General features: G+C 35.2%; 1 protein-coding gene across 1 annotated transcript in view; it reads right to left on the bottom strand.

The window, feature by feature from the left end:
• Positions 1-1130: 1130 nt before the first annotated feature.
• LOC142349589 (uncharacterized) overlaps positions 1131-18675 on the bottom strand; it is a 62645-nt gene continuing 45100 nt past the window's right edge. Inside the window, exon 4 of the mRNA XM_075401265.1 lies at positions 1131-1394. Within this exon, the coding sequence (XP_075257380.1) occupies positions 1302-1394 (93 nt within the window). The 3' untranslated portion in view covers positions 1131-1301. The remainder of the gene's footprint in view (positions 1395-18675) is intronic.

Raw genomic sequence — 18675 nt, 5'->3', positions numbered from 1 at the left:
GACACATTAAAAAATGGTACCCACCTCTATTAAAGAGAACGTTCAAGAAAATTTTTAACAAGATGAAAAGAACTAAATTTAGGCACCTATATTTAATTACCTAAAGAATTACACAAAAAATCTTTCACTCCTATTCCAAAGTCGTAATAATCAATGAAAGTGTTGTTTTTTCATCGGATATTTCTTTCTTATTGCAAGCGTTTACTGTTGCGCAAAAGTGGACACGTTCAGAACACATGAAAAGTTTTGGATGATAACTAGAAAAAGTTACAAAATATCTGTTTTTTTTCCTCAAAAATGATAGTAATCAATAGAATTGTTTGTTGCACTGAACAAACGTCTTTCGCGAGATAGGTAAACAGGTTTGGCGACAACTTCGAATACTTGGTTTCTTGCGCCATTTTTTATTTCAAAACTGTTTCAATCTAAAATTTTGAAAAAACGGCTTCTAAATTGATATTCATGATTATTGCAGAAATCAAGAAAATGATCGACAGTTTCTTGACAGTTACTTTTAGGAGAAATTGACACCTAATTTGACTTAACTATATTTGAATTCTTTGTTTTTTCGAAGCGTCTTTTTTGTTTCTAATTTTTTTAAATACTTAGTTTTTATCATTTCTCTGTTTTATCGTTATTTTTTTCCGCTTATAAGAACAATTCAGGACAGAATATTTGAAATATCCTGCTATGTTTTCTTAAAAAAACAGTGTACTACATTCGTTGTGGAAACGAAACGACTGTAAAATTAGTAAACAGCTTCTCGTCAACAGTTCCAGAATGAGGATTCAATTTTTTTAAACTTAACTGAGACTAACATCGAGGGCAAATATGTTTTATTTGTTAAAGTTGTATATATTGTTTATCGTTTGGTGGGTTGAAACATTATGTGAGAACGCATATCGCCGATTTTCTCTCTTTCTTTTCACTTTAATGGGCAAACTTAAAGCTTTTAGAGAACTCAACCAACCTGTTTATTGCATATTGTTAGTTCGGTAAAAAGTTTTCCAGTAAAAATTGATTTTCTCATCCTTCAGTTTAACTTCCGGTTTTTAATGCCACATACAAGTTAAAACTATTTCCGGTTCCAACCAAATTCCGAGGAACTTGAAAAATACTGAAAAAATACGGAAATTTAACAAACTTTAAATTCAGGGGTACTATTTTGCAATTTATCATCAAATTGTCTGTACAGTTTCACTTATTGTCAATTGTTTCTTCTTGTTTCCTGACAGTTCTGTCCACAAGTCATTGATTTCAGTTCAACTTTTCTTCTGAAATTCATTTAACCTCTAAAATCATCATTTGTTTGTTTTGTTGACATGAATCCATTGATTTTCCAGCTCTTTTTCCTTTAACTCAGCATTCGAGTAATCACACTCAATATTGAACTTCAGATTAACATTATTTACCAAACATGTTTACAGAATTCAAAATTTAAATTAGTGAACTAATTTCTGCATGTTGGAGGCAAGCACAAAAGGTTTTGTAGCTTTCCTCTGAACTAAAATCTTCGATCCAATCAAACTATAAAAAAATGCAGGAAAAAACACAAAAAAATAAACCACTATTGTTGGAAAAAGTGCTCTCGAATGACAGGCGGCGCAATTTAATTCAGGGGCTGCAGCAAAGATAAAATTTTTCTGCATGGGTGCAAAAACATCACCCCAAAAGTAGGATTCCAACCCCGACCTCCTGGGTACAATTCCCGGGTCGAGGTGTTGCTAAAAAATTGCTAAAAGATGTAAGATTTGCGGTGAATTTGAGTAAAAAGTGTAAGATTAGCGCTCAATGCGATCAATGCGGTGACAAAAAACTTTTAAGCGGTGAAAATTTTTTTTCACCGCTTATGCGGCGAAAAAAAATTTTTCACCGCTAAAAATCGCAATTCTTACAAAAATTCACCGCAAAATTCACCGCTAATCTTACAAATTTTCATCATTGGAAAAGTTGCATTAGAAACATGCAAGAGTAGTGCTGAATGATCAGCAACCTCGTAATATTATAAAAGATAAAATACTATAAGTTATGTCGAACACGCTGTCCATAGAGGATCACCTAATGGATAGACAATCGGCTTACGGACAAAAGATAAGCATATTAAACAAAGATGATTTGATATTAGCCGTCTCTGAGGATAATTGTTTTCGTACTTTTTAACTTAGAAGTATTATAAAATATTGATCTCAATCTATGTGTCCTTCTATAAGTAAACTTTGAATTTCAGTGTTGACTCTGTTTTGTAAGTTAATGGGTACTCGTCGTCCTTTTTGATGTTTAGGGTAAAAATTCTTATCATTGTGTTTTATCCCCTATATATTTAGGGAGTGCGAGTATAAAACACTTGAACAATTTGGTCTAGCTTCTCTAAACAGTTATATTTTTTTTGTTGGAAAAAGAACAAACACAAACTTTTGTTTCAAAGAGCATCTGATTTTGTCGCGTCAAAAAGTTGTTGGAATTAAACTGAAATAAGTATCATAACTTCTTCATTTGTGGGATTCATAACAAACAAAGAAAATTTTGTCCAGCATATCTCGAAGAATTCAGAACTTGGTCTTTTTTGGCTGCAAATTAGCGGGAAAATCTCCTAAAATTAGTCTATATTCATCGGTTCAATGTTTTGTTGGGGTCATATTGAACTCATTGCTATATTATGTTTAAGTGTGGAGAGCGTAAAACACCAAAAACTGGTTGTCTAGCTTCACTAGATAAAATTCAAAGTTGCATCTATGTTTAGTTTCATCTATTTTTAGCCAACAATCGGATAAAATATATATTTTAAAAACTAGTTGGTTGGTTTAGGAAGTTTCAACAGTTAAACCAAATGCATAAAACGCAATCCATTATTTTCCAAAAGTATATAACACTGCGTTTTCGCTTTAGCTCCTCTAGAAAACTTAGGCTTTCGTTAGGTTAGGTCAAAAAATGGTTAGGTCAGAAAAAATCTGTCATTGAATCAAACTCTCACTCATTTTTTGTATGCACTGAATAGTGGTAAACCGTTGTAAAGTTGACCTCAACCCAATCGCAATTTACAGAAATTGTCAAACAAGTCAAAAGAAGATAAAATTAGCTACTGTGAAATTGTCAGACAAGTCAAATGATGACAAATTAAGCTACTGTCAATTGATGTCAAATTGGATGAAGTACCCTAAGTATTCCAACGCCTGGTTCCATCCAAAAAACAGTAACGCAGCGCAACAGTAACGCAGCGCACAATGACTAGTGTTTTTTGCTAATGCAGCAAAAATTTGAACAAAATTGATTGTTTTCTTGACGAAATTTATCTTCATTGTTACGAACTTACTGCTTATAGTGCTAAGTCCTTTAAAGTGAATTATTAGTGTTACCATATGTAAATAAAACGTATTAACTAAACTGAATTATGAATTTTGTCTTTTAAATTTCATAGAAGTTTGAATAAATAGGTTTTGTCCCTGTCAAATGTATGTTTTGTTTCGATCTCGAACTTAAAAAAATACTTTGTTTGATAATCTTTCGGAAAAATCAGAGTTATATGCCAGACCAATTTGCTGCCTTGATAATGTTCTTTTACATTGTGTAGAAACAATTGCCAATATTTCATTTGTATACAAATATTTAAAAAAGTTGAAATAGGAGAAGAAATTTTCGAACGTCATGAAAAAAGTTTGTTAATAAGATTTTGAAAAAGACGAGTGCGAAAGGCTATTTTAGCCCATTTCGCCCTTTTTATTGCCGTCAAAATTTCAATTTTCAATTTGTGTAGAACTAACTGCCAATATGCTGGTTTGTACATAAAACTTTCAAAGAGCTGTCGAACTAGGTGAAGAATATATCGAACTCCATGAAAAGCGTTTGATAAAAACATTATGAAAAGACAAGTTAGAAGGTTTATATTAGCCTGTTTTGTTGCCGAAATAATTTATTTTTTGAATTTGCTTCCAAATAAAGGCCAATTTTTTTTATTTGTTAACAAATTTTTAAAGAACTGTCAAAATAGTTGAGGAAAATGTCAAGCTTCATGAAAAACGTTTGATAATAACTTTTTGAAAAAGATGAGTTAGATTGTGTATTTTAGCCCGCTTTCGCGCAGTAAAATGTATTTTTGATTTTTATGTTGAAATAATTGCACAAGTGCTAATTTGGATACGAAACTTGCAAAGAACTGTCGAATTAGGTGAAAAAATTATTGAACTTCATTAAAAACCTTTGTGATTAACTTTTTGAAAAAGACAAGTTAGAAAGTCTATAACAGCTTCTTTTGTTGCTGTGATACCTTATTTTTTTTTGAATTCATGAATAGAACTGCCAATATGCTGATTTGTTTACAAAATTTTCAAAGAACTGCCGAAATGGGTGAAGAAAACAACAAACTTCATGAAAAGCGTCTGCTAATAACTTTTTGATGAATACAAGTTAGAAAGTCTGTATTGGCCCGTTTTTTCGCCGTGATAATGTAGTTTTTAAGTTTGTGTAGAAATAAATGCCAATCTCCAATTTTTATACACATTTTTTAGAGAATTGTCCATGTGATTGAAGAAAAAGTCGAACTTCATGAAAAACATTTGTTAATAACTTTTTGAAGAAGACAAGTTAGAAGGTCTACGATAGCTGTTTTTGTTGCCGTGACAACTTACTTTTAGAGTGTGTGTAATAGTAACTGCCCATGTTTTGATTTGTTCACAAAATTTAAATGAACCGTCGATTTAGGTGAAGAAATAGTCGAACTTCATGAAAAACCTCTGTTAATAACTTTTCGAAGAAGACGAGTTGGAATGTCTACGTTAGCCCATTTTGTTGCCGTCATAACGTACTTTTTGAGTTTAAGTAAAAAAAGCCAACTCTTTGATTTAATCACAAAATTTTAATGAACCGTCGATTTAGGTGAAGAAAATGTCGAACTTCATGAAAAACCTCTGTTAATAACTCTTCGAAGTCAAGTTGGAAAGTCTATGTTAGCCCATTTTGTTGCCGTCATAACGTTCTTTATGAGTTTGTGTAGAAGTTAATGCCAATATTTTGAATTGATCACAAAATTTTAATGAACCGTCGAATTAGGTGAAGAAAATACTGAACTTCATGAAAAATGTCTGTTAATAACTTTTTGAAGAAGACGAGTTAGAATGTGTATGATACCTCATTTTGTTGCCGTGATTTTTTACTTTTTGAAACTAATTAGAAATCTTTTTGAAATTATTTATTTCTATCCAAAATTTTAAGAAAACTGTTGATTTGTGGGTAAAAATTAGTCATTTTTGTCGATATTGGCTTAAATTCTCTCAAATTTTAGGTGCAAACCTACTTGTTTTTGGAATCAAAATAAACTAGAATTTACGCTTCCAACAACTATATAATTATCTTTTTAAAGTATTGCCAAACAAGAAAATGAGAGAGCAATGTAGAGACCGAAATCAGGGTCGATTTTCGCAAAAATTTCGAATTTTCAAAGTTATTTTGTTTAATAACTTTTTTGTTACAAATCGTATTTAAAAGTAAATTATATCATTTTTTTGCCCATTTAATGCTCTTTACGAATATATATGGGTTGAAAAGTTTCGGTTTAATTTCATTGCCTAATTTTCCGATTTTCCAAACTTTGCTGAAAATAGGCAAATTTCAGCCAAATTGTCAAAAATCAAGTTTTTATTCCTTGACTTTTTTAACTTTTTTAACGCCAAGTAGATGCCCCAGTTCATGCTGATTCCAAAACATATTCATTTTTTAAATTTGGTTCAGTAGTTTTTGAGATATAAGCCTTTTTCTGACACATACCATAGGCCCAGTCCCAACAAGCGATCACCATCCCCTCCGCCCCCCCCCACCAACGCCCCCCAGTTGCAAACTTTTTTTATGTATCTCTATTATACACTGTCCAGTTAGAGAGCTTCTCCAATATATTACTTTTACCCTTTTTTGATTTACTTCATCTTTATAGCGGCTAACTGACATGAGGTAGTGAAATTTTCGTTTGCATCCTCCATCCGGTCACGTGACATGCTCATAGCGAATGCTGTCAGGTCAAGTGACAGCACGGCCGCTGGGCTTGCCTACCTCCGTACCTCTACGAGGTAAGCATGTATAAAGACGAAAGTGAAATCAAATAGAAAGTTTCAGAAGGTCAGAGAGAGAAGGAGAGAGAGAGAGCGCCAAACATACAATGCGACGAACTTCAAAACACAACGAGAAGTTGCCGCCCAACACAGGGACAGCGATGCGCCCCAAAAAAGCGATGCCGTCCGACGCATCGATGCCGCCCGATGCAGCGATGCGGCCCGACGTTGGCACATAGCAACCCATACAATACTTTTATCGTTGGAAAGCTCGCGTCAAGGCGAATTTGATAGGCTATATGGCAGTACCCAATAAGGGCGTACTATAATATCTATACTTTTATACTATTATCTGGTTCCTGGTATTTTGTTAAAGAGCTTTAATATTTTTAAATGCAATTTCAGATTAGATGGTTGCCTTTTCGTTGTTGAAGGCTTAGCAATTAAGAGTTTATGGATAGAAGACCAGCATATGGATATGGATATGGGTATGGATGTATATTATATGGATATGGATATGGATGTATATTAGATGGATATGGATGTGTATTCAAAGATGGATATGAATGTATATGAAGATATGAAGAGAATATGAAGATGGATTTATATGAAGATATGAAGAAGATATGAGGGTGGATGTATATATGAATGATGATATGAAGATGGATGTATATGATATGGATATATAGTAGTCTTAGTTGTAGTATTATAAATTGCATTGATGCCATATGTTATGATATTATATAAATTGTTGTTTTGCTCTGCGTCCAGTTTTTTTTGGGGGGGAACCTGCATGTAATCTGTTGTTTTTTCTGGCGTCGGAACGCGTAGAGATCATTTGTTTTTCAAGCTTTGCAGGGACTTAAGTCACTAGACAGCCGAAAAACAAATGATCCCGAAACCCCTGGTATAAGATGTATGAAACTCATGTAATGATGTAATCCTAGTGTTTTTTACTTAGTCTGCATATATTATCTGAATATAATATACCCATATACTACAACGAACTGACTTCTCGCAGTTGGCATATCAGATGTGGATGTCCTATTGGTACTTGTTCTGTACAGAAACAACTTAAAACTACTCAAACTGTGACTGATTGAAATCATATGGGTCTAAAGAACCCCCGAGTTTACTCTAAAGTCTATATTATTATCATTATTATTATATATACAGTATTTAGGATTTATAATAGGTCTTTTTCATCGGATCAAGGAATTGTTCAAATCGAACCAATTTGATATCCCAGACTACCAGTAGTATGTGGGTTGTAGTGCAAAAAGAATGGTTTGTCTAACTGTCCTACAAAAAAGTAGATATTTCACACGGAAATTTTGACTTTTTCGCTGACTTTATTTTGAAAAATAGTTAAATTTTATCGGGTCAAGGAGTTGTCCAAATCGAACCAAACTGGGCATGGAGTATTCCATGGGCACCTAGAGTCTAAAACAAAAAGAATTTTGGCTTTAGCTTGCCTAGGAAAAAAGTTAGTATTTCATACGGAAATTTGCGAATTTCGCAAATAACGAATTTTAAAAATAGGTCTTTTTGATCGGGTCAAGAAGTTGTCCAAATAAAACCAAACTCGGTGTGGAGTATCCCCAGTGTATGTAGATTCTGAAACATGAAGAATTGTTGCTATAGCTTGCCTAGGAAAAAATAGGTTTTTCGTACGGAAATTTTTGATGATTTCGAATAAATAATTTTAAAAATAGGTCTTTTTCATCGGGTCAAGGAGTTGTTCAAACCGAACCAAACTGGGCATGGAGTATCCTCAGTGTAATTAGAGCATAAAACAAAAAGAATTTTTGGTATAGCTTGCCTAGGAAAGATGGATATGAATGTATATGAAGATATGAAGAGAATATGAAGATGGATTTATATGAAGATATGAAGAAGATATGAGGGTGGATGTATATATGAATGATGATATGAAGATGGATGTATATGATATGGATATATAGTAGTCTTAGTAGTAGTATTATAAATTGCATTGATGCCATATGTTATGATATTATATAAATTGTTGTTTTGCTCTGCGTCCAGTTTTTTTTGGGGGGGGAACCTGCATGTAATCTGTTGTTTTTTCTGGCGTCGGAACGCGTAGAGATCATTTGTTTTTCAAGCTTTGCAGGGACCTAAGTCACTAGACAGCCGAAAAACAAATGATCCCGAAACCCCTGGTATAAGATGTATGAAACTCATGTAATGATGTAATCCTAGTGTTTTTTACTTAGTCTGCATATATTATCTGAATATAATATACCCATATACTACAACGAACTGACTTCTCGCAGTTGGCATATCAGATGTGGATGTCCTATTGGTACTTGTTCTGTACAGAAACAACTTAAAACTACTCAAACTGTGACTGATTGAATTCATATGGGTCTAAAGAACCCCCGAGTTTACTCTAAAGTCTATATTATTATCATTATTATTATATATACAGTATTTAGGATTTATAATAGGTCTTTTTCATCGGATCAAGGAATTGTTCAAATCGAACCAATTTGATATCCCAGACTACCAGTAGTATGTGGGTTGTAGTGCAAAAAGAATGGTTTGTCTAACTGTCCTACAAAAAAGTAGATATTTCACACGGAAATTTTGACTTTTTCGCTGACTTTATTTTGAAAAATAGTTAAATTTTATCGGGTCAAGGAGTTGTCCAAATCGAACCAAACTGGGCATGGAGTATCCCATGGGCACCTAGAGTCTAAAACAAAAAGAATTTTGGCTTTAGCTTGCCTAGGAAAAAAGTTAGTATTTCATACGGAAATTTGCGAATTTCGCAAATAACGAATTTTAAAAATAGGTCTTTTTGATCGGGTCAAGAAGTTGTCCAAATCAAACCAAACTCGGTGTGGAGTATCCCCAATGTATGTAGATTCTGAAACATGAAGAATTGTTGCAATATCTTGCCTAGGAAAAAATAGGTTTTTCGTACGGAAATTTTTGATGATTTCGAATAAATAATTTTAAAAATAGGTCTTTTTCATCGGGTCAAGGAGTTGTTCAAACCGAACCAAACTGGGCATGGAGTATCCGCAGTGTAATTAGAGCATAAAACAAAAAGAATTTTTGGTATAGCTTGCCTAGGAAAAAGTTCGTATTTTAATCGGAAATATCGAGTTATTCGCTTATTCTACTTTCAAAAATATAGAATTTTTATCGGGCCAAGGAGTTATTCAAATCAAACCAAAGTCGGTATGGAGAATCCCCTGTGTAATTAGAGCATAAAACGAAAAGAATTTTTGGTATAGCTTGCCTTGGAAAAAATTTAGTTTTTCGTACGGAAATTTGCCATTATTTCGAATAAATAATTTTAAAAATAGGTCTTTTTCATCGGGTCAAGGAGTTGTTCAAACCAAACCAAACTGGGTATTGAGTATCCCCAGTGTATGTAGAGTCTAAAACAAAAAATTTTTGCTATAGCTTGCCTAGGAAAAAAGTTAGTTTTCCGTACCTAAATTTGCGATTATTTCGAATAAGTTGCGATCATAGAATTTCAAAAATAGGTCTTTTTCATCGGGTCAAGGAGTTGTCAAATCAAACCAAACTCGGCATGGAGAATTTCCTGTGTAATTAGAGCATGAAACAAAAAGAATTTCTGGTATAGCTTGCCTAGGAAAAAAGTTCGTATTCTAATCGGAAATATCGAGTTATTCGCTTATTCTATTTTCAAAAAAAAAGAATTTTTATCGGGTCAAGGAGTTATTCAAATCAAACCAAAGTCGGTATGGAGAATCCCCTGTGTAATTAGAGCATAAAACGAAAAAAAATTTTGGTATAGCTTGCCTTGGAAAAAATTTAGTTTTTCGTACGGAAATTTGCGATTATTTCGAATAAATAATTTCAAAAATAGGTCTTTTTCATCGGGTCAAGGAGTTGTTCAAACCGAACCAAACTGGGTATGGAGTATCCCCAGTGTATGTAGAGTCTAAAACAAAAATAATTTTGCTATAGCTTGCCTAGGAAAAAAGTTAGTTTTCCGTACCTAAATTTGCGATTATTTCGAATAAGTTGCGATCATAGAATTTCAAAAATAGGTCTTTTTCATCGGGTCAAGGAGTTGTCAAATCAAACCAAACTCGGTATGGAGATTTTTCTGTGTAATTAGAGCATGAAACAAAAAGAATTTCTGGTATAGCTTGCCTAGGAAAAAAGTTCGTGTTCTAATCGGAAATATCGAGTTATTCTCTTATTCTATTTTCAAAAATATTGAATTTTTATCGGGTCAAGGAGTTATTCAAATCAAACCAAAGTCGGTATGGAGAATCCCCTGTGTAATTAGAGCATAAAACGAAAAGAATTTTTGGTATAGCTTGCCTTGGAAAAAATTTAGTTTTTCGTACGGAAATTTGCCATTATTTCGAATAAATAATTTCAAAAATAGGTCTTTTTCATCGGGTCAAGGAGTTGTTCAAACCGAACCAAACTGGGTATGGAGTATCCCCAGTGTATGTAGAGTCTAAAACAAAAAAAATTTGCTATAGCTTGCCTAGAAAAAAAGTTAGTTTTCCGTACCTAAATTTGCGATTATTTCGAATAAGTTGCGATCATAGAATTTCAAAAATAAGTCTTTTTCATCGGGTCAAGGAGTTGTCAAATCAAACCAAACTCGGTATGGAGAATTTCCTGTGTGATTAGAGCATGAAACAAAAAGAATTTCTGGTATAGCTTGCCTAGGAAAAAAGTTCGTATACTAATCGGAAATATCGAGTTATTCGCTTATTCTATTTTCAAAAATATAGAATTTTTATCGGGTCAAGGAGTTATTCAAATCAAACCAAAGTCGGTATGGAGAATTCCCTGTGTAGTTAGAGCATAAAACAAAAAGAATTTTTGGTATGGCTTGCCTAGGAAAAAAGTTCGTATTTTAATCGGAAATATCGACATATTCGCTTATTCTATTTTCAAAAATATAGAAATTTTATCGGGTCAAGAAGTTGTTGAAATCGAACCAAACTCGGTATGGAGTATCCCATGTGTCTCTAGAGTGTAAAACAAAAAGAATTTTTGCTATAGCTTAACTAGGAAAAAAGTTGGGTTCTCATACGGAAATTTCTGATTATTTCGAATAAATTGCGATTATTGAATTTTAAAAATAGGTCTTTTTGATCGGGTCAAGGAGTTGTTCAAATCAAACCAATCTCGGTTTGGAGAATCCCCTATCTAATTAAAGCATAAAACAAAAAGAATTTTTGGTATAGCTTGCCTAGGAAAAAAAATCGTATTTCAATCGGAAATATCGACTTATTCGCTTTTTCTATTTTCAAAAATATAGAAGTTTTATCGGATCAAGGAGTTGTTCAAAGTGAATCAAATTGGTATCCCAGACTACCAGTACAATTTAGGTTGTAAAGCAAAAAAATGGTCCTTGTAACGTTTGTATTTCATACGAAAAAAGTTTGTATTTCATACGGAAATGTCGACTTATTCGCTTATTATTCGCTTATTCTCTTTTCAAAAATATAGAAATTTTATCGGGTCAAGAAGTTGTTCAAATCTAACCAAACTCGGCATAGAGAATCCCCTGTCTAATTAAAGCATAAAACAAAAATACTGGTTTAATTTCGCCTGCTATTTTCAGAGGAAATGCCACTAAACAACTTTTTTACCTATTTGTTCCGAAACGATGAAGGAGATCTGCAATTCTTGTATTTAGTGGATGCACGTTGGCCTGTCAAGTATACGCTGCAACAAAAGATAAACATGGAGCTTTTGACAGAAACGAATCTGAATCTCGAAAATGGTAGAAATAAGTATTATTTGACGCATAAAGGTGCCGAGAGTGCGATTTCAACTCTGTACCAAAACCAACTGGCGGCGAAGAATCAGATCGAGCATTCAAACAGAAAACCTGCAGTTGCGAGTACTTCGCTTGATCTGCAGGATAATTTTCCAGTTGCTTCGAAAAAACGGACCGCTAAACAAGTGAAACCGGTTAACCGTGAACAACAGAACACAAAGAAACCAGTGGTAGATGCGGTAGAATCATCTTCAATTTCAAACAAAGAAACCAAAGATAATCAAAAAGCGGAAAAGCGTAAAAGTGAGAAGATGGCCTTTTCGAATTTGGTCCGAGAAACGAAAAGCAAATCAAATGTGGAGGCAACGGTTAGTGAAAGATGCTCTATCTATTTCAATAAAACTTCCTTATATCTGTTTTTTTTTTCAGTGTTGCGATCATCACAAAGAGGTCTGTGCATTGCTGAAAGCAGATGAAGATATATTCGCCAGCTTGTTTCAAGCACACGTTAACACGTTCAGAGAAAACAACAATAAACTGGAGCAGCCGCTGCACAGCTTTAAAACTTAAGTTGGCTTTGTTGTTGTTTTTTTTGTTTGAACATCCTTTAATGTCTGTTTTTTAGTCGCGTGAGAGTGTAAAGTTTGAGACCTATGGAGAAACAAATGAATCATCTATTGAGGCAGACGAGAATGATTCGCCTGTTCAAGCTGTTCGCTTTTTCGATGGCGTTGACCTCTATGATCTTGGATTTGTGAAAAACCCCGAAGATGCTTGCCGAAAGCTCAGACGAAAACTTTGGAATGTGGATGGACTAACCGAAAAAATGATCTCTCCTTCGAAAAGCAAGGAAGACCAGCGTGCGCCGGCAACTCCTCGTAAAGTTTCTCAATTCAAAGGTTTATGAAATTTGATATTCAGTGAGACATAAACTACGTAAACGGAAATTAATTTGATGTTTTTAGCTCAAATCAGGAGATTGTTTGGTCAGAAAAACTATCTAGACGCTAAGGAAAGAGCTCGCAAATCTGCTAATCAAGCAGGTCGCAATCGAAAAAATTTTTTGAAAAGAAGAGACAATCAAAGCGACGCAAAAAATGACTACGAAGATGAGAGGAACGAATGAGAATGTTTTTTTGAAGTTTAGTGTGACTGTTGACACTGTTTGTAGTTTCTTGAATTTATTGTTTCGAAAGATTCATTAATGCAGTGATTAGTGTATCTGATTTTCGTGGTTAATCAGTTTGTTTAATGTTTGATTAATCAGTTGAATTCACAACAATGATTGGCATGTGTTGAATATTTTTCATTATCGTGATTGATTGTAATTACCCAGCAATTAATGCGCGCTAAATTTTTGATTGATGTTAAGGCTTTGAACTTTTTTAGATCAAATGGGAAAATTAGGAAAGGCCAGATCTAATTTGACTGTATCTTCGATCAAAATCAATCAGCCTGTTAAACAACAGAAATTGACCTTCGGTAATTCTTCTTTGAGCCAAGGCGCTGAGCCCTTGTTCGAATCAGATACCTGTAGCTCAAACGAAGCAGAAACTGTATCACAACATGATTTCGCGCAAGGAAGTCTGGCTAAGAGAACGAGGCTGAAACCAACAAAGCGACGAAACGAGTCGGACTCCGAAATTGAGATCAACGAATCGATTAAGCTATCGCTCCTTAAAAATGAACAGAGATGGATTTTTGTCAGCCATACTGAGCTCTACGCTATCACTGCCACTAGTGATTTGTGGCTCGATAATTTTAACTACATACAGCGTTCTAGCCTTGAAGAAAACAAGACGATTGACCTCTCAATAGATTCTCAAAGTATTCGTTGCCGTTTATTGTTCAGGGGACCCAAGAAATACGTCAACAAGATTTACAGAAAGTACGATGAACAGTTGAGGAGTGGCAGAAATCCCGATCGACTGCATGTTACGTACATAAAGGCGGATCGAAAACAAAAAGTTTTGCGACGATATCAATTTTCTGTCAAAGAAAATGACAAGCAACTCTCAGACAAGTGCTCTAAAATTGGGAGTCACTCCGACTGTTAAGACAATAACGAAGTCATCAAAAGCCGTGACTGTTCCTCTGTCAGAGGAATTGACGCCTGAGGTTTTTTTTGAATTTAAAAATATCAAATTTCAGACAATGTTTCATAGATAATTTCCTTGTTTTTTCTAGAACAATCAAGAAAAAGCCGAAGAATTGCCACCTTGTCCAAAGCTAACACCTGCTTTTCAACACGTTGAGTCTGATTCAAGTGCTGGGTGTGCTTCCTTTAAAAAATTTGCTGAGCAACATAAAAAACGAATGAAGGCACTGAAGGAAGCTTTTGAGAAAGAGTGCGAGAGGGAACTGATGAAAAGAGCTAATTTAATTCAATCATTGAACAGAGAGGTAAGATGCTTCTTTCAAAATGCTTTTTGTATCTTTCTCGCTAGAGCAAATTGAAGTGCTCATGTTTCAGAGACAATCGTTGAAAGAAGAGCTCTCCTATGCAAGACATGACTTTCAAAGCGCCGACGATAACCCAGAATGGAACTCGCCCAAAACGCCTGTTGAACACAACGGTTTTAATTTAATGATTTTGCGTGCTGGTGCTGACGTTGGCGGTTTCGGTCGACGGCTTGGTTCTAAATTGTTCTCGTCCAGTGAGGAAAGCAATAGAATTTTATCGCCTCAAAAGAACTCAGACAACACTCAATCAGCTGTGTCAGTAGAGCTTGCCGAAAAGTTCAGGAGTAAGTTGTAAATTGAGAATAGCTTTCAATCATCTTTCAATATCTTCCTTCTTTGTGGAAAACCTCGATATTAATTTTGATTTTTTGCTTCTTAGCCGTAGTTCAACAGAAGTATCCTTCAACACCAATTCTGACATACAAGACTGCAAGGAAAGCCTACAACCAGTTTGTACGTGACCACACCCTTGCAGCTGACGAATCACATTTGGTGGATCAGACTGAAAGAAACTCAGAGAACTCGGGTCTAATTGATGACACAGCAACAGATGTAGTCGAAAATCAGTGAATTATCATAACCTTAATTGTAGCTCATACAGAAATCTGACAGATGTTTATGCTTTTTTTGTGATTTGATTTAACTTTTTGATAAAATTAGTTGACTAAGCTGAATAAAGAAGTTCATTTTTTTACCTGATTAGCATAACTCTAAATTAAAGATTAGAATTCTAAATAGCTCTGGGTGCCGTGCTAGTTGTATGTTTAATTCAAGGCAGTTAGTCTTTTACTTGATACGTGTTATCATTTGCCAATTTTATAGCCCTTGTGTATCAAATTGAGTTTAACACCTGGAATCATTTTGTTCTCCCACGATATAGATGACCTAGTTCTCTCAGCGTAAATTTTAAAGACACTATGGCAAAGTTACTTTGATTTTGAGTTGAATCATGACCAAATGTGAAGATCTTATAAAATTAGACGCTTTTGTGAGTTCAAATTTATTACAAGTGTTTACTCTCAAACCAATGATGATGCTTCCTGAGGACACATCATCATCGATAGTTGCAAAGTCAGCTCGAATCAAAACCTTAGCAAAACTCTGGAAGGCTTTTCAATGGTTTACAGAACAGCAGACTCGAAAGGGTTTAAAATTGAACCAGATAAATTTGGAGGCTTTGGGTTGTTCAACAAAACTGGAAGAGTTCTCAAGCCTAGGTTAGAACCAATTCATGAAGTTGTTGGTATTATCGAAGACATTCCGACGGATTTGAGGGAAAAATTGACAACCTTGTCGATAATGAAGAGGAGCTCTACGAGCCGAGAGGTTGTTCTTCTTGGTGTTGCCAGATTTGTCAACCATTCTTGCATGCCGAATGCGCGATACTTCCAAGGATATGGTTGTGATTATCTGCGATATCGGACCATCCGACTTCAAGTTATTCGTTCTATATACCCCGATGACGAGATAACAGTTGATTATGGTGACTCTTTTTTGGCAGCATTGATGAATGCAAATGCGAAGTGTGTTCAGACGCAAACTGTACCGATGAACCTTCAACATCGTTTTTGCCTGATGAAAGAGCTGAAAGACGGTCGTTGGATTTGTTAGTAAACTCAAATGCGATCGAAGAAAGCACGTCAGGGAGAGCTCCCAGCCCCATTTTGGAAGAAGACGCTTATGTAGGCTCTGGAATAAGTTCAAACGTTTTTGCGCAACACTATACAACAGCAGGCCAATTGATTGAAGAAACTGAAAGAACTCACCCAACCCTTCTAGAGCAAAATACCAGCTCTGCAAGGAATAAAAGAGTGGGAAAAAGGAAGTATGCCAGAAAACAAAAACTCCAAAGTAAATCTTGGAAGTTACTCAAGGGCGCCGATATAATTGATAGTTTTGTCGAACAAACACAAATAGCCCATTTATTTGAGCAATCTGATGTCGATGATGATAATGGTAGTGACCATGATTGTAATGATGACAAGTGTGCTGATGATATTGATAACGATGTTAATAGTATCAATAATGATAATGGCATCACCGATAACGCTGATCAACGCGATCGTGATGATGACTCGACCTCAAATTCTTTAAATGAGAGTGACAATTCAGAGCTTTGCACAGACACAGTTAATTCTGGCAGTAGTGCCGAAGATTCCGTTTATTTGGATGCGCAAACTGAGAAGAGTAATAAAAGTTCAAGCGCTGAAAACGATTCGGACGAAGGGAGAAAGTTAAGCTTTTCTTCTAACACTTTGTGTGAAAATTCAAATGTATCCATTCATAACTCAATGATTTCTCTTTTAAGCATTGTCACGAAACATGGTTGCTCGGATGAGCTTCTCTATGATTTGATTAAAAGAGAAAGAGTCATACAACTTAGTTCGGAATTCCCGCCTCCATTCGCTGTGAAGAAGCTGATACCAGATGTAGCTAAAAGTTATATTCAAAGTCACCAGATTTATGAAAATGGGCAGTTGATTTGCTTAAGTTTTCTGAAACAACTACGGGCTGTTGTTTGCCGAAATTAGGAGCAGATCGAATATAACTCAAAAAGGGATTCGGCGTCTGATATGACTTTGCAGTCCTTGGTGAAAGATAACACAATTAAGGTTAAATTGATTCTAAATACAGATGGCGCTGTTGTACAAAAGTCTGTGTGTGAATCTTCCTATCCGGTTTGGGTGGCCATTGCCGATCTTCCCCTGTTCTGCGCTCAAAATTTGAAAATATTGTCTTGTGTAGTCTGTGGTATGGAAATAGCGATTGTCCTTGGGATGATATTTTTGGATTTTACAAAAAGGAACTCCTCAATAAGTGCGAAATGGAGTTAGGAAATACTGCTTTCTCAGTCGAGTTCAAAGCTGTTGTTCTAATTGCCGACCTTGTGTGTAAAAGTAGTGTCTTAAAAATGAAGCGTCATAACGGTTTTTAAGGATGCAGTTTATGCGATATGCGAGGTAAACATCGTTTTCGAGCCCATTGCTACCCGAGTAGCGAGATAAAAATTTGAGAATGCCTGAACAGCATTACAGGCGAGCAGTTTTCTATGAGAGTGGTGACGTTGATTTCAGGAGATAGAACAAAGAGAATGATCTTGAAGTTAATTGCAATGGAGTTCAGGGATATCCCGAAATTTTTAGTATTATACCTAATCTTCCGCTTACCGCGCCCACTGACACTATGCACCAACTTTTGAAAGGTGTCGCGAAAGACTTGCTTGAGTTTTTGTTTGAGATAAGTGGATCTCCCGTTGAGGTGGAGAATGCTACAAGCGCCTTAAAGTTGCCCTCGGAATTCAAACGCAGTGTGCGCTCATTACGAGAAATTAAGAACTTTAAAGCGAATGAACTAAAGACATATCTTCTCTACCTGTCTTTCATTGTTTTTCGACCTGTTCTGAGTGATGAGTCAACATTCCGCGATCTGAGTTACTTAGTTTTTGCACTGCGTGCGTTATATGATAGTAATAAAAATGCAAAGTTTTGCGGACTGCTCCTTGAAGCTTTTTGTCGGAATATGAGTTTCAAGTTTCCTGGGAGATCTTTTGAACCCATTAACTTCCATCTATTGAGACACATTGCTTGGCAATGTGAGACGTTTGGACCCCTATGGACTACTTCAGCTTCTTTATTTGAATCAGCGAATCATTATCTCAGTCGACCAGTTACTGGTTCTGTGAATACTTGTAAGTTGTTGGTCCAGAGATACATACGAAACAAAAAAATTGTTAGTTCAAGTTTGACAGATGATTCCCTGAAGCCTGTGATTGAAAATATAATCGGTCGCAAAGATTCTGTGAATCAGACTCTTGGCTTGATTAGTGCAACATATATAGAAGAATTGTTGCAACAGTTTCCCTCAGCGCGAGTCTTTTGCCGTTATTGGGGAAAATTTTGATTGGACTCAGAAAGTTACGCACGAGGCTCCAATAACAGTTTTTTTGAAATTGGAAACGAAAACAAGAAAGTTGGACAAATTCTAATTTTCTATGATAATGGGTCAATTAATTGTCTTGTGAAGTTATTCAAAATTGTCGAGACTCTGAACATCAGCCTCGAGGGAACGGACTTAATGGATTATGAAAGCGTGCTTGAACCTCTGGGATACGCTGTAGAAGAAACTGAGCAGCTGATCCATTGCTCTGTGGATGACATAACTCCAAAACTGATTAAACTTGTTTACGATCAGATGTATTTTATTAGAATTTTGCATCATTTTGAGCATGATTAATGAACAGTTAGTGCCAATGAAACTTCTCAGCTTAGCAATTTTTTTAGCGCCTTTTGAATGGGGTAGCACTTGTGTACGTAAAGTCCTGAACAGGAAGGATTTCTGCTATAGTTAGTCTTTGGAAAAGTTGTTTTTCCATACGCAAGTTTCCGATTAATTCAATAATTTTGAGTTTTTTGATTCGGTCAT

This window comes from Convolutriloba macropyga, chromosome 11, assembly GCF_964194025.1.
Source record: "Convolutriloba macropyga chromosome 11, txConMacr16.3, whole genome shotgun sequence".
Classification (NCBI taxonomy): Eukaryota; Metazoa; Xenacoelomorpha; order Acoela; family Convolutidae; genus Convolutriloba; species Convolutriloba macropyga.
The sequence above is the reverse complement of the archived record's forward strand: the minus strand, read 5'-3'. Positions and strand labels throughout refer to the sequence as shown.